At 39.1% G+C, this 15,514-nt stretch overlaps 1 protein-coding gene across 7 annotated transcripts in view; it reads right to left on the bottom strand.

Moving 5' to 3' along the window:
- The window catches only part of hdac7a (histone deacetylase 7a), a 58,863-nt gene that overhangs the window by 22,202 nt on the left and 21,147 nt on the right, over positions 1 to 15,514 (bottom strand). For 4 of the 7 annotated variants that reach the window (XM_061768253.1, XM_061768270.1, XM_061768260.1 and 1 more), the window contains exons 1-4: positions 3,038 to 3,087; positions 2,176 to 2,356; positions 715 to 805; positions 29 to 149 (exon numbers count right to left, since the gene is read on the bottom strand). In XM_061768253.1, coding sequence (XP_061624237.1) covers positions 29 to 149; positions 715 to 805; positions 2,176 to 2,356; positions 3,038 to 3,072 — 428 coding nt within the window. In that variant the 5' untranslated portion in view covers positions 3,073 to 3,087. Of the gene's footprint in view, positions 1 to 28; positions 150 to 714; positions 806 to 2,175; positions 2,357 to 3,037; positions 3,088 to 15,514 lie in introns of those variants that run through there. The other 3 variants (XM_061768283.1, XM_061768290.1, XM_061768282.1) reach the window with 1 other exon arrangement.

The raw sequence follows: 15,514 nt of genomic DNA, 5'->3' as shown, positions 1-15,514 counted from the left end.
GCCAACTTGTGCATGCATCGTGCATCACCTGTATGCCACTGGCGTAGGAGTCAAAGTGTTGGCGCTTGTTCTTTCTAGTGCCGCCTGCTTCTGCTTCTTCAAGATGACCTCCTGGAGTTTCTGTTTAACCAGCGAACTGGCCACTGCACCTAGCCATTCAACCCGTCGAAAATTACTCAGAAAAAGACAGACGGCATCTTCATGATCAAATCACCGTTGTGTAGTTTGTGCAACAAATCCTCGTAGAGGATACTTCACATTTAAGTTGCTAATTCTGCATCAACATTTAGTGAATAGGGTGCACTCAAGTGTGATGCATGGTTAGAGCACTTGTTTTGTGTGTGTTTGTCCAAGTATTGGTGCATGTGTGTACAAAGAGGTGAGAGAAAGTGTTCAAGTCAATATTGACTCAATGGCTTTTGCCCATATTCAAAGCTATATTTAACCCCACCAGTTGCACCTCCGCCAGTCAGGTTACGTTTAACTAAAAGCAAACAGCCTTTTGTAAATGGATCAATAAAAAGATAACTGATAACGATGCCATCTTTCGGCATGACAAGCGCTTAAAGCCTTTTATCGTTTCATACTATTTTGGGAATGAGGAAAACCATGATGTAATATTAGAATACACAATTCGAATTTTTTTCAGATTTTAAAGTGTGCGTGTGTGTGCGCGGGCATGCGTGCATGTCTGCCAGTGAACACACCACTCACTTTGTTGACTCTTGTCCTTGTTTTTGAGCTGCTGCAATTCTTGTTGCTTCTCATTGTGTTCCTGTTCACGTCGCCGCTGCTCCATATTGAACTAAACACCAGGCAAATTGTGTTAGTTTTTTTCAACAATAATAAAAACAATTCTAGTGTTTTTGAAACTATTAACAAATGTTTTTAAAATTAAAATCAATACAAAATACAATCAAATTCAAATACCGTATTTCCTCACAAGTGCATTTATTCATTCTACTACAGAATCTGGGCGGCCTGTACAAATTAGGGTTTGACAACTAAAATATTGTTTTTGTAGTCAACTATAATATGGTGAAAGTCGAGTCAAAATCGATGAATTGATATCGATCATTTCAATCTTTCCGGCGCACTAGAGCATCACCATATTTCGACAGACCGGCATAGAATCAAATAAAAACAAATGATTAAAAGTACAACTCACAATTACCCTGAATGTAGCGGTTGTAATTGGTGGGAGCCCTGCGCGTGTTTTTCTCTTCAGTGAGCCGGCCGATGTTTCATAGCACCGTGTGTTGTAAGACGTTTCTATTTCACTTGTGCTTTGATTGTATTTGAGGATGGACTTGCATATTTTGCAAATGAACATGCTACTGGTCTCAATTTTGGTGAAATGTTTCCACAAGCTTGTAGCATAGTACGGCCGTATGCCGTAGTGCCACGAGTGTTAGGACGCAGTGTCGTAAAGCAACAAGTGTTGTAATGCCGATGTGTGTTGTCATATGAATAAAGTTCTTGTTACCACACAGTTGTTGTCCGCGCATTACATACAGAACATTTTGAGGACGAAGAAGAAGTTTCACCTCATGCTGCTGTCATCATTCCTCGCCACCAGTCCCATTGGTATGAACACTTTAAGACTAGCGACGATCGGACTTGCTAGCGAGGCTGACCGCCGTGCTCATCCACGACCAGCCGATTTTTCTTATCACGGACCAGCGCAGACGTATGAGGACTGCTTTACAGAGCATTATTAGTCCGGCGATGGCAGCAGACGGGTGACTCAAAAGTCCACTGTTACTTGGCCGATTGAAAGACGAGACGCTAAAAACAAGTAATTAGCGAATAGTCGACCTCATGGTTTAAATGTCGCTTCGGAGTAGTAAAGTCGACTCATCGACTAATCGGTTCAACCCGTACTACAAATACATTTTTAGAATAACAAGATACATATATATATATATATCATTGTATCATGCTCCCTAATAGGGTGCAGTTAACTCATTCACAAAAATGTGAAAAGCCGCCATACTTTTAATTCACAGATATGTGTTAGCGTGCCACAGTAGGAGCGTGACAAAGGAATTTAAATGTGGACTAATTGACACACAGCGCCGATCAGAGAGGGGGGCCGCTATTTGAGGAAATGCGGTATCAATTCAGAAAAAAAAAAAAGTTGTATGCATTAAAGTAAGTATTTATCCTTTGTACCCGTATGTGCTGTTGAAGCTGCTGTTGGGAGAAGGAGGTGCGGGTCTGCGAGGAGAATGGGCTGAGAAGCAACGGCGGGTGCAGGGGTGTGAGGAGTGCCGTGTCGGAGCCAGGGCGCATCCCCCGCTCTCCCACCCTGAGGTCCATGAGAAACGAGGTGACGCACAACACACAGGAATCTCTAATGGAGGAGAGGAGAATAACAATTCATAGTATATTTAGACTTGATTTACTCCATCTTATAAAGTGGACCGAAACAGTAATCACATAAATGACATGCTACACAATTTTGGCCCCCACTGCGACACAAAGTTTCCTGTAAATTAATTCAATTCACTCACAAATAAAACATTGAACAAACAGATGGTGGTGAAAACAGAACATACTGTATATCATTATCATATTTTATGAGGTTAGCTCTTTAAGCCTTTAATTTGGCTTGACTGAGAAAATGCCACCATCACACTTGGTAATAAGTGACGATTTAGAATATGATAATAAAACCACTGTCATTTTTACATATAATCATAACTCTGAGTAGTAGCTAGAGGTTATTTATACAAACAGTAATTTCTACAGTCATCTGCACAAACCATACAATGACGAGCTTCATTCTAAATTTCCTGAAACACACAACTTGAATTATACAAAACGTCTGCCACATAAGAAAGTCAGGAATTAGATGCAAGAGCCAAGTTTAGAGCATACACGAACAGACTCTGCAACAGATTGTGCTCAACCGTAGAAGTTGTACTGTAATTTCAAGTCTCTGCTGAATTTAAAGTAGAGTGCAAAGTCTCATTGGTGTCATTTTTAAACGTTTTTTTCAGTGTATTCCTGTCTGGCCCTGACGGACACTCACACATATTTCCATGTTCTTTGCATGCTGTTGGGCATATTTGCATTGCAGAGTTGAGTCAATGGGAACTATTGCCTCATCGGGCACTGAAAACAGGATCCCGGAAAGGAACAGCTCGGGAAAATGCTGGGGGTGTGCGCACAGACACACACACACACACACATGCCCTGAAGCAATTTGGTGTGACATCATCGATGTGTGCTGTAGTTGGTAGTCAAATGTCAACCTGCAGAGTGTGAAGTATAAATGCCACTCATTGAGAAGGTTGCCATGGTAGAGTAGAACAGAATCTAAAGTAGCTCTTTGGGTTAATGTGACATGGTGAGTGCTGCATATGAATCCCTCATAAGAGGAGGTGCCAATGTACACAAACCATGGCTAGAATGACAGAAATGCTTCAGTAAACACACATACTGTTTATGCTAATCACCACGAAAAACAAGGTCCTTATCATTGGGAAGGAGGAGAATATGCTTTCAACAAAGGGAAGAAAACAAAAAAAACAAAGACTGTTAGTTTGTTCGTGGGAATACCAGTATCTCTCCATGACTCCCAGTGGTTATAAATACACACTGGTCTAACATTTACTAACAGTTAACCTCTTGTCTACACAAGGGGGGAGAAAAAAAACATGCCTACACACGTACGCAAACACGCACAACAGATAAATCCTGTGATGTAAGCGACATCCACTTTGTGTTTTTTGAGAGTGTGACTGCTTTATAAATTCTTATGAGTATTTCCTCTGGAGACAGAACCAATCAGAACCAAAACTCAACTTAGGTTGACCATCTTGCCAAGTCTGGTTTGGTTATCAGTTGATTATATAAGGGTTTGAATAATTTTTTTTTTTTTTTTTTAAAACTATGAACATAGTGACAATGGTATCAATCATTCTCCGGAAAGCAAAAAAAAAAAAAAAAAAAAAAAAGTGACATTCTTGATCCTTGGCGTATGTCAAGGACATGTTATTAAGACACCTGGGAACTGTTTTAAAGCTAAATAGCATAGTGCATCTCCTTTAAGTCTGCTTGAGAATAACACCATTAAGTACAAGTACATTATGGTCTTGTTACTTCTACAGTAAGCGAAGCTCCTGCAATTACTATGTACCAAAACCACACAATACATGCACTGGACCTTCAAGTGGAGAAATAGTCTCTTTAACCACTTGGCAGCCAGGCTTCCCAGTGAGTAGATACACAATGTCCTTTGGCTTGTAAAATAACTGATAATAACACACTTCCCATGTAGGAAACAGTACTTTAAGTCTAGAAACAACAGCATACTTGTTCAGTCAGTGACCCTCTGCCACCACATTTATTTTCTCCCCCGTCATTTTCTCTACCAGTCATTTGAAGCTAAAATGTTTGTATATCAGCTTAAGGATGATATTCGATTACCGTCCATTACACTTGTGCATCGTGCTCAGGGAAGGAAAATATTTTGATTCTGCCGCAGAAGGTCTGTGTTGATTGCATTTAAATAGCATAGTTATCCTGTCAATTGATCTCTTTGTGTCGTGTCAGCATGGAAGTACTTTGTAAGATATATTTGGTTCTGACAGCCTTCAACTGTCTGGAAGTGGCGCCCCCCGCCCACCCAAAAAAAAAAAAAAAAAAGAAACAAATACCCTCAACTCAATTTTATTTATAAAGCACTTTAAATACAACCGCAACTCAAAACAATGTGATAAGTAAACAGATCAGAATTAAACTTAAGAAATGTAAGAATTTTACCAAAGTGACAATTTAAGATAAAAAAAACATAAAATATATATATATATATATATAAACACTAAAACCGATGCGGAGTCTTCGGCCAAGGCGTTTTAATGAAATATAGATAAAAAGGTAGGAATATAAGCATCTAACATGTAAGCAGGCAACTTATTACCTAGGTTTGTGTTGATTATTTAAATTTCTTTATTTTTTTTAGCTGCGTTTTGATTGGTTTTTGGAGTATTTTACCACAGGTTACTGTTTTACACTTTTCTAAGTACTGTACTTTTTATTTTATACATATTCAAAAATAAAGTTAAAAAAAAATGTTATGCGCCCAAAATAGCATCATCTAGAAGCCTATGACACGGCAGGATTTAGGATCAAAAAGTGGCCAAAGGGTATATAGACCAACATGGGTTCTGTCTCCCTGGGTTTTCAAAAATCATATTTACTGTATGTTATAGTAGAGCAATAATCTTTGCTAAAAAAAAAAAATAAAAAAAAAAAAACAGGTTTCATGTTTGGAGAAGGGGTGAATTGTTGAAAAATGTTGTTCAATACATGCATACAAACGTTCAAATACATTTGTGTACATCATGATTCACTTTGAATATTTGTATTGAAAATGTTTCTGATGCAAATTTTCCATCACTTCACCAAATGTGTATTGCCGATTTAGGGGGGAAATTCTTAACTGTCTGAATTTGCCCCAGCTGCGACACATCAAATAAAATAGCAATAAAAGGTGTTACTTATGGTCATAATGTCCAAGCATGTGCTGGGTGTGAAAGCACTTAGACGACATTCATTCATGATGCATTACAGCACGGTACTCTTAAATACAAATCACCTGTCTACTTGTGTTCGGTGAAAACACGTGGTTGTTTTTTTTGGGCAGAGCTGCTAAATGAAATATAGTCATTAACCCTTCATGAGGCGCGTATTCAAATAATCCATCCATCCATTTTCCGTACCGCTTATCCTCACTAGGGTCGTGGGCGTGCCGGAGCCTATCCCAGCTATCTCTGGGCGAGAGGCGGGATACACCCTGAACCGGGATTTGAACCCTGGTCCTCAGAACTGTGAGGCAGACGTGCTAACCAGTCGTCCACCATGCCGCCAAATTTAAATAGTGCATCTGGAAATTCGATATTTTAACCCTTAACAAATAATGAAGTACACAATGTTTGAAACCTTTTTAAGTCAAGTTGTCTTACATGAAGACAACTTAAGTTTTAAGTTGTCTTCATCCAGCTTCATTGAAAAGACAATATGACAAAGCGACAATTGAGAATTTCCAGCGATTGTGCGCGCAGGTGCACGCGCACTCGTTACACTACAACTACCCAGCAATTTGGCTCAGTTGCATCCCAATCTATTTCATTTTGTTCTAAACTAGGGGTGTGTAGTAGGACTGGTTCAACAGGTAAAACCAGAATGATGCAGTCGCAGTGCAACTGAGTAATTAAAACAACGAAAATGATAAACCAACAAGACAAACCATAGGTAAACGATATATGTTGCACGTCTGCCATTTTTGTCAATGTCCACACACACACACACACACACACACACACACACACACACACACACAAGAGATGAAGAAGACACAATATCACCCATGACAGACATCCACTCTGTACCGTACAGTCAACAACCGACCAGGCAGACAATAGAACTGTGTGAAGTTGTGTGTGGAATCAAAAACAACAAACCCCAACAAAAAGAGAGAATAGTAATATTTTGCAGTAGGTTATATGCAAACATTGAAAACATTACTTGCAAAAATAACAAATTGCTTGCTAAAACCATTTTCAAATATATTTGGTCTATTCGTGTACGACCCACAAAAATAGTACGTGGCAAAAATTAAACGGGTAAATAGGAGAAAGTTTTATTTTGAATTATGTCATCAGAGAAAGGGTGGGTCATCAGAATGGGACAACCTAACACTGCACGGACCATTCTAATCACTCTCTTTCAAAGACCCTTTCTCTGTCTTTGTGTGCGTGCATGCATGTGTGTGTATGTGTGCGAGGGATGTTTGCAAGCAGCACAAAAACAACCTTTTTATTCTTTCCATCTCATAAGACGCATTTGTGTGTGCGCGCCCATTTCCAGCTGTGTGACGAAGGAAACAATTCAGATTTCATCTAAACCAAACAGATGCTGGTTAAGAACCACACATTTAAGTGTGATAATTTGTGCAGAAAAACAACAAACCATGAACGTATGCATGTTTTTATTAATATCCTTTTTCGCATTACTGGAGCAGAGATAACCCCCCCCCCCCCGAAAATGTGCATGTTTTTCTTGTGACAATCTTTGTGGGCCAGCCACACCTGAAGGTTCACCAGTGTTCCATGTTTTCTCCACGTGAGGATAATGGCTCTCCCTATAGTACGCTGGAATCCTAAAGCTTTAAATGGCTTTTCCAGACTGATAGATCTCAATTACTTTATTTCTCGACTGTTCTGGAATTTCTTTGGATCGTAGTCATTTTTTTTTTTGCCGATTTTTTGGATCTTTTGTCCAAATTGATATTGTCGGCACAGGTTCTGTTTAAGTGATTTCTTCATTGAACAGGTCTGGAGGTAATCAGGCTTGGGTGTGATCAGTGAAAATTAACCCAAAATTGTGATTAACCACAATTCATGATTTAACAAGGTGGGGGGTCACATTAATTTTTCACACAGGGCCAGGCAACTTAATAGCTTTATTTTTTTTTTCCCTTAATAAAATAAATCATTTAAAAAGAGCATTTTAAGTTCACTTGTGTTATATTTGTCTAATATTAATAATTATCAGATTTTGAGAAGGGGGCCTATAATTTTTCACAGCACTGTATCTAACCAAAGTGAAAACCCTCCACTGTCTATTGAGTGATTATTTATACACCACAGGCAATATTTTTCACATTCTTAGCAACCGCCCATTGTAAAAGTGGAGTGAACCAGGCCTAATATTAAAACTTAATAAAGCCCACAAGACAAATGACTGACACGCAACGAAAAGACTTCACACATCACACTTGTAAGCATTAATTATGGTACTCCCTTTATATCAGCAGACGCAATCCAACCCAACTGAGCTATTCAGTCGCGTCGGGCATGATGTGTGGTTAGGCAACTAGTTTACCGCCAATTGGAAGTTATATCACATGATGTTTCACAACACAAAATGATGGCCAACTCAACTAACAAACAGAGGAAGAGTTGATGGAGTTATGGCGTGCGTGCACATGCTGATAGGTCATCATGTCGTCTCGTAGTCGGGTTTTCTGCTTTTTCCCTGACAATCATATAATGTTGTTTCCAGTTCAATTAAATAATATAGGTGTATATATATATATATATATATATATATAGATAGATTTTTTTTTTTTTTTTTTGCAATGAGTTCGGGATCGTCGGTAGGTGTGCCCTCGAGGGTCAGTCGTTTCGCTTGGTGTGCAGAAGGCTTTCATCACATTAGCAGCTTATATTGATTTCAGTCAATATTGTCGACCATATTGCAATGAGCAGTCAAATCATAAAAACGTACAATTGCCGCTTTGGAAATTGGGTTAATTTTTTGTTCTATAGTTGTCATTTTTCATGACAGTTTTTCAAGGTTTTTTTTTTTTTTCTTACAAAATTAAAAGATTTAATATGGATATTGCATCTACAAAATATTGTTTTAAGTCAAAAGCAAACTATTAGACTTTGGCAAGATGCAGTTCAGAAAGAAGTAATATTTTTGCGCAATTTCAGAGGCATATTTTCCCCCAAGATTGCGGTTGTTTTCCCAATTTTGGAAAAATTACTTTTGTGAGGTTCCACTACTCTTTCAGTCATTAAAATCCATGGATTTTCCAGAATTCCAAGGATCCGTGAGAACCCTGTAATAAAGTCACATAGTGTTTGTCTAGTAAACAGCCAGCAGCACTGCTGTCGCACTCACAAATGGCTCTAAAATTAGACTCCACTCCCCTTTAGTCATCTTTTACAGACTGCCACATCCTTTTTTTTTTTTTTTTTTTTTAAAACCCCTTCTGTTCCTTCTTCTTGCTCAAAAACTGTTTCATCATCACAAAAATACAATGACAGTATCTTGTTTACCGGTATCTCCTTCAAATGCCATTCAAAATTGCAGTGTAGAGAGTGATTGGGCCATCAAACCAATGAAACTATATTGTAAATGTCCAGAGAAGCAGGATATTGATTTGATAATAATCTCATGTGTCATACATGTGTCAGTAAACACAGATCAGGCTATGCACGCTCCATAATCTTTACAATCCACCCCATTAACAACATGCATGGTAACCATGGTAACGGGGGCGGTGGTGGAGCCGGGCAGGAAGTCAAGTCTATAAAAACACAACAATGAGAGCACCAGGGCTACTTCCTGTTTGAGAGCTGTGTTTAGACACACATTTCCTCCCCTGTCTCTGCCCCTGTTGTCATGTCGCTGCCACAGTGCCCTTGAGCTTTTATCACTGAATCCACAAGTTGGACCCCATCCATTCAATTTCCTACCTGAGAAACAACCTATCTGACGCCAGCCTTCATTCAAATCAGTGTTCCCTCTCCCTCTGTAGTGGACGGGTGATATGGCATCCAATATTAATGACTACCAGCGACTCTGAAGGCAACACCTTACCTTCCTGAACACTTGAAAAACAATTGACGCTCCAACTGGTTCAAATGTTGCTGGTCTCGTACAATTGCTTGTACAGTGCTTTATCTACGAGTTTAATTAATTCCATGACCACATCCGTAACTCAAAATATGCATATATAAAACTATCTTTCAGCATACAGACACAAACAAAGAAGAGTTTCACCACTAACTAACTCAGTAAGCTGCAGTGATATTAGTAATTTGCGGAGGATAAAGAATATATGTTTGTGAGTATTGCTATATTGTCTGTCTACATGTATTGTTGCAGTCTTTGTGTTCAAATGTGTTACATTAAGTGTTATAACCCCGCCACGTAGATGCTCTTTGTTAGCCTGTCTATGGCGTTTTGCATTGTCTAGTATTAAGCTAAATGACATTTATAAACTGATGTGGTTGTTTCAAATTTGCAACCTGTAATTCTTCCTTTTTTATGCTTAGTTTAACAGGAAATTTCAACTGAAAGGGGTAACAAACAGCTCCCAGCCTCTTTTCTGACGAATATTTTCAATATGTGTGGGGGGGTGTACACCCTGAACTGGTCGCCAGCCAATCGCAGGGCACATAGAAACAAACAACCAGTCGACTCACAAACAACCAGTCGACTCACATTCACTGTGCCGCCAGAAATCGTGTTACTTTATTTATTTACTATTGTTGTTAGACATGTTTGGTTAGCATGTCTGCCTCACAGTTCTGAGGATCCGGTTTCAAATAAAACCTCGCGTGTGTGGAGTTTGCATGTTCTCCCCATGCCTGAGTAGGTTTTACCCGGGTATTCCCATTTCACATACCAAAAACATGCGTGGTAGGTTAACTGAAGACTCTAAATTGCCCGTAGGTGTGTGAATTATTGTTTGTTTAGATGTGCCATGCGATTGACTGGCGACCAGATCAGGGTCTACCCCGCCTATCGCCCGCGATCAGCTGGGATAGGCTCCAGCACGCCCGCGACCCTAGTGAAATACTTTTACTTGCATGAAGGGTTGTCATCTCACAGCTAAAGTATGTAAGAAAGGAAAAAAAAAACAGAACAAGGATTTTCAAGAATTCCAGCAGCAATTGGAACCTTGACCGTGGGAAAACTGTGTGTGTAATAGAGCTTAAATAAAATTTAGGTTGGCCACATTCCTAATAGCCCATATAAGAATGTAAAATAAAACACCCAATGTGGGTTATTTCAGCTGACTGCTGCTGGTTTTGCAATGCTACATGCACACATTTTAGAATTTGCAGGCGGTTGTTTCGCAGAGACCACCTGTTGATCAAAAAGCAAAGATGCCTGCGATGAACCATCGCACAAGTTCAGGGTGACTAAAACAAGGTTCTCTCAAGCGTCGTCACCCGTCTACCAAGATAAAAGACAAATAAAAGATTATTACTGAAAAAGTCGGCGCTGAAGTAAACAGACACTCACTCACACACGTACGCACACACACAGTTGCTTAATGACTCTTGCGCAATACAGGATCTCTAAAAATAGTCTAGTAGTGGAAGTAAAGTTCACTCTTCTTTACGTTGGGTTGCTAAATTCCAAGAACAAAATAACTTTGTAAGAGTTGCCAAAAATCTGATTTGCATAAGTGTAGTTTTGTAACTTTGATTGTGAAACCATTTGTATTTCTATTATTAACTAGTCTTACAATTCAAATAAATCTGTAGTGGACCAGCATGCTTGAACTTGTTTACTTGGACTGTATGCTGGCTTGTAATAAGGGGAATAGCCAGTGTTATTTCCTTTCGTTGTCTGCACAATATTGGTGCTCGTGTTGTGTTAGCACTAGCATTGGGGCGAACATTACTGTTCAAAAATAATGCACAGTGCTTGTACAAACTAAGCAAACAATTTCATGATATGATTTCTTTCATACCTCAATTTGAAACGACACATTATAATAACAAAAAGCTATGTCTACCGCAGTAGTATAAATAATATTGGATTCTGGAGCAATAAGTCCTGACTGCTAATACGATAATCTACAGCTTCTGCACACCTATAATACAAATGTTTTACACACGCACACCTCATAAAACACTCTATAAGCATTCCATGGGTCCCTGTCATCTTTCACCTGACTCTGTGGTGCAATTTGCCTGAAACCAGACACATTCACGCACATAAACAAAAACACGCACTGCATGCCTCTGTCAGAGCCACCGGGTGTGTAATGTTGATTGACAAATGACACTTTACACGATCTTCTGTTCAGGCATCACACACAGTCAAGAGGTCCACTCACAGCAATGTTGACATTCTCAGCTCTGTTCGCCGTCTTGAACACAACACAGTGCACGGACAACCTGACGTCCATTTAAAACAGCAGAGAGTGGAAAAGACATTTGGCACATTTTTACTGCTGTGGTTTGTTTGTCAGCAGAATTATTTAAAGCTATAGACGAGTGATTTCCAACCTTTATGGAGCCAAGGCACATATTTTACAATTGAAAAATCTCACGGCACACCAACAAACAAAAATGTCACAAAAGGGTGGATACATTAATTACTGTATGTACTTCCTCCCATCTAATAGAAGAGCATTTATTTTTTTCTGTCTGTCACTATGCCTCATTAGCATAAGTAGATGAACAAAGATATATTATTTCTATTTCATAATTTCCCAGGGCACACCTGAAGAGCGCTCATGGCACACTGGTTGAGAATCACTGCTATAGACCAATTATATTGAGCAAAACAGCTGATTTTGACACATTATGTTTGTTTCTTTGTAAACAGGACTACACAAAAAGTATTAAATTGATTTGTTTGCGAGGGGCATGGGTGGCCCAAGGAGCCTTTTTATTTTTGAGTCAAGGAATGTTATTTTCATTTTATTAAAAATGCAGCTCAGGCCTTTTTTGTCCATCTACAGGAGTAAGGAAAATACTTCTGGATGTTGCAGAATTTTTTTTCTCATTTCTAGATTAATATCACTGACAGAATTGTGGAATTGCCCTTTGGCCAAAACGTTTCTCCCAGCTGCTACGATACAGTTCTCAGTGGAATGTGGGGCAAAAAAATAAAACATGAATAAAAAAATACAAGTTAATATTAAAGCCCGCACTCGTCTGTGTAACTTCCTGCTCTTTTCTGTCTAACTTAAAATCATTATCGGATCCACCATAAGACCTTACAGTGAATCATCTGTTGGACTAGGTAATCTCAAATCCTACATAATAAAAATCATAACTAAATAGACTTAATCTAGTCACAAATCTTTCTCATGGACTTCATCACTCTCTCTCTTTCTCTGGTTCTGCTGATCCCCTTCACATCAAACACATTCTCCACATTATACAACACCGATAAAGCCACTCAACACAGCAGCTCACTCTAAGGGATAACCCCACTTTATCTTTTGACACACAGACGACGCACAGATGGTCAACCTTTATACACACGTCCAAGAAACAAATGTTCTGTTTAATAACTGTCGTTCAATTGCTTATCATTGGAATGTTGAAGCCAAAAATATTCATTTCAAATCATCTGTCCAGGGTGTAACCAAACGTTGTGTCCAATGTCATCTTGTATACGTTCCAATCGGCCCTCAATCAAGCGCAGGATAAGCACTAGAGGTGCTGGATGGATGGACAGACGATTGATACGCTCATCAGCTTTAGAAAGAGTGAGTCATGAAAACGTGGCGACATGGTGACTGATTCTCTGAGGGCTTGTGGTGGTGGTGGTGGTGAAGAGATTGGTAGCTACAAAGAATTCCTATCAGCAGTGAAGGCTTTTCAGCTGATAAGCGCAAGGGTATGAATTGGCTTATCCGGGAAAATACTCTGCTACCCTGCAGGCCTGGCCCACTTTGATTCAACCGAGTCCACACCTAAATACTGGATAGGGGAACGGAATACAAAATACCATGAGCAGAGGGCTTCTCCAATTAAAAACGATAACGTTGCTGTCCACTGAAAAAGTCCACTGCATGACGACTCGATTTATATGACATTAGATTGACAGTACTTGTTTTGGATTTGATTTATATGATCAATTAGATTTACAGTACAACTTGTTTTGAGCTGATGAGCAACAGTGGATGTATACTCGCAGTAAAGCAAGAGTCATCACAGGTCAAAAGAGTGTGGCTAATTTAGTCATTAGCCTTTGAACGTTGCCGATGTTAGCGTCATTTGTGGACGTTCTGTCGAATTTTGATCATTGTCGGAGTCAATGTTGGCAGTAGCTACGGTCTCTTAGCAATATAGAGCTCGTAAAGTTGAGAAAGCTGTTGTTCTATGACATTAAGGCTCATCCCTCCATATTACTTGTACTTTGTGTTGAAATTTATGGCCTTCCTCTGCCTATTTGAGTCCTTGGTGTAATCACAAATGATTTTCTGTTGCTTAGCATTCTATAATATTCATTTGCAACTCGGGGAATATTGTATGGAAGAGCCAAATGCACAGAAGACTAATAAGAAGAATCGTATATTTAAACAATTCCCTGATCCAACATTATCAAAAATAATCAACACTGAAATGTACACTGAAAGGTGTCGTGCTGTGCCATATTATTTGCAAAGCAACATTATTCAAATCACAAATCGAGTAAAAACATTTGATTTCCATAGTTTGGTGTACAGTTCCAGATTTCTAGCGTCAAAATGGGCCTTGACTGGAACAAGCCACAATGAGTATGAAAAGCTTTCGCTCTCTGGGAGGGCAGTTTAGAAATAATCCAGGTATTTGGCTCAGTCACTGAAAAAAAGATTAGACAATGTGTCTAAGTATTAAAAGGTAATCAAAACTCACTTTTGTTCACCTACATCTTGTAAATTTTACTCCGGGTAGATTTGCAATATTCACAGTTAACCTTGATTGAAGTTTGTCCTTTCAAAACCCGACTCAGTGTGGCCTTCTGACAGCTTCTGACAGATCAGTAGTCGGTTCTTGTGAGCCATTTTCTCAGCAATAGAAAAAGTACTTTTTGCTAGACAAAAACAAACCATTAAAATGACAATTGAGAAGAGGCTTTGAACTTGTCGGTTAGACTGCAAATGTAAATAAACACTGGTAACCAAGGAAATGTTTGTAGTTAATTGCCCCATTGTTTGAAATTGGCCGCAATGAACATCCCTATTTTCCACATATTAGTTCTGATTTGATGAGGCGATGTGGTTATGTGTTGAAAGATGTCTCCAGGCCATCGCATAATTGTCCTTTATCTATAGCACAGGTGTCAAACTGGTGGCCTGGGGGCCAGATCCGGCCCGTCACATCATTTAATGTGGCCCGCGAAACCAAATCAAAATCGCTAATTGTGTTCTGGTGTAATACCATTGAGATATTTGCAAGCATTTCTTTGTTACCAATCCCCCTTTGAAAAGAAATGTAATAGTTGAAAAACATGCTTTTATAGGCTTGTGATTGCAAAACTGGTTATTCATCAATTTGTTGTGTATACTGTAATTACAGTATAGGAGGTAGTCTTTCATTTATATGGGTCCACAGTCATACGGCCCTCCGAGGGAAGTCATAACTGTGATGTGGCCCGTGACAAAAATGAGTTTGACACCCCTGATCTATAGCTATTGTATCTATCAACATGTCTTTCCAGCTATTCTCTTGATTAGTGTCAAGCTTGTCTTTTATCCGCCTCTGTCAAAGTCAATCGCATGTTCCCTGAGCAGAGCCTTATGAATATGCTTCCTCACACTTGGTCGTCTGCACAAATAACAACACATGCTGGACACTCTGATCAGGGCGAAGAAATACAGACAGGTACCAACAATTGTGTTCACATCTGTTCAAGACCGGGAAAAAAACAACAACATAATATTCACTGAAATAACATGAAAAAAGTAATACCGCTAGCACATCAAAATGTATTGTCATCCCCTTGCAACTTGATGTTAATGTGACTACAGGCACCCATCAAACTTGAGACAACATGAGCAACATGAGCTCAAACGAGGAGTGGGCCAAAATCCTTGTCAACAGGTACAAAAGTTGCATTGAGAACTACAGATGGTTAACAGGAATTGCTTCAAGGGGATGTGCAACAAAATATAAAGGGTGTCATATTTTTTGTCCAAGACCAGTTTTGTTTTTTAAAAATAATTCTGTTTGACCACAAGATACATAAATGT

This window comes from Phyllopteryx taeniolatus, chromosome 1 (genome assembly GCF_024500385.1).
Source record: "Phyllopteryx taeniolatus isolate TA_2022b chromosome 1, UOR_Ptae_1.2, whole genome shotgun sequence".
NCBI lineage: Eukaryota > Metazoa > Chordata > Actinopteri > Syngnathiformes > Syngnathidae > Phyllopteryx > Phyllopteryx taeniolatus.
The sequence above is the reverse complement of the archived record's forward strand: the minus strand, read 5'-3'. Positions and strand labels throughout refer to the sequence as shown.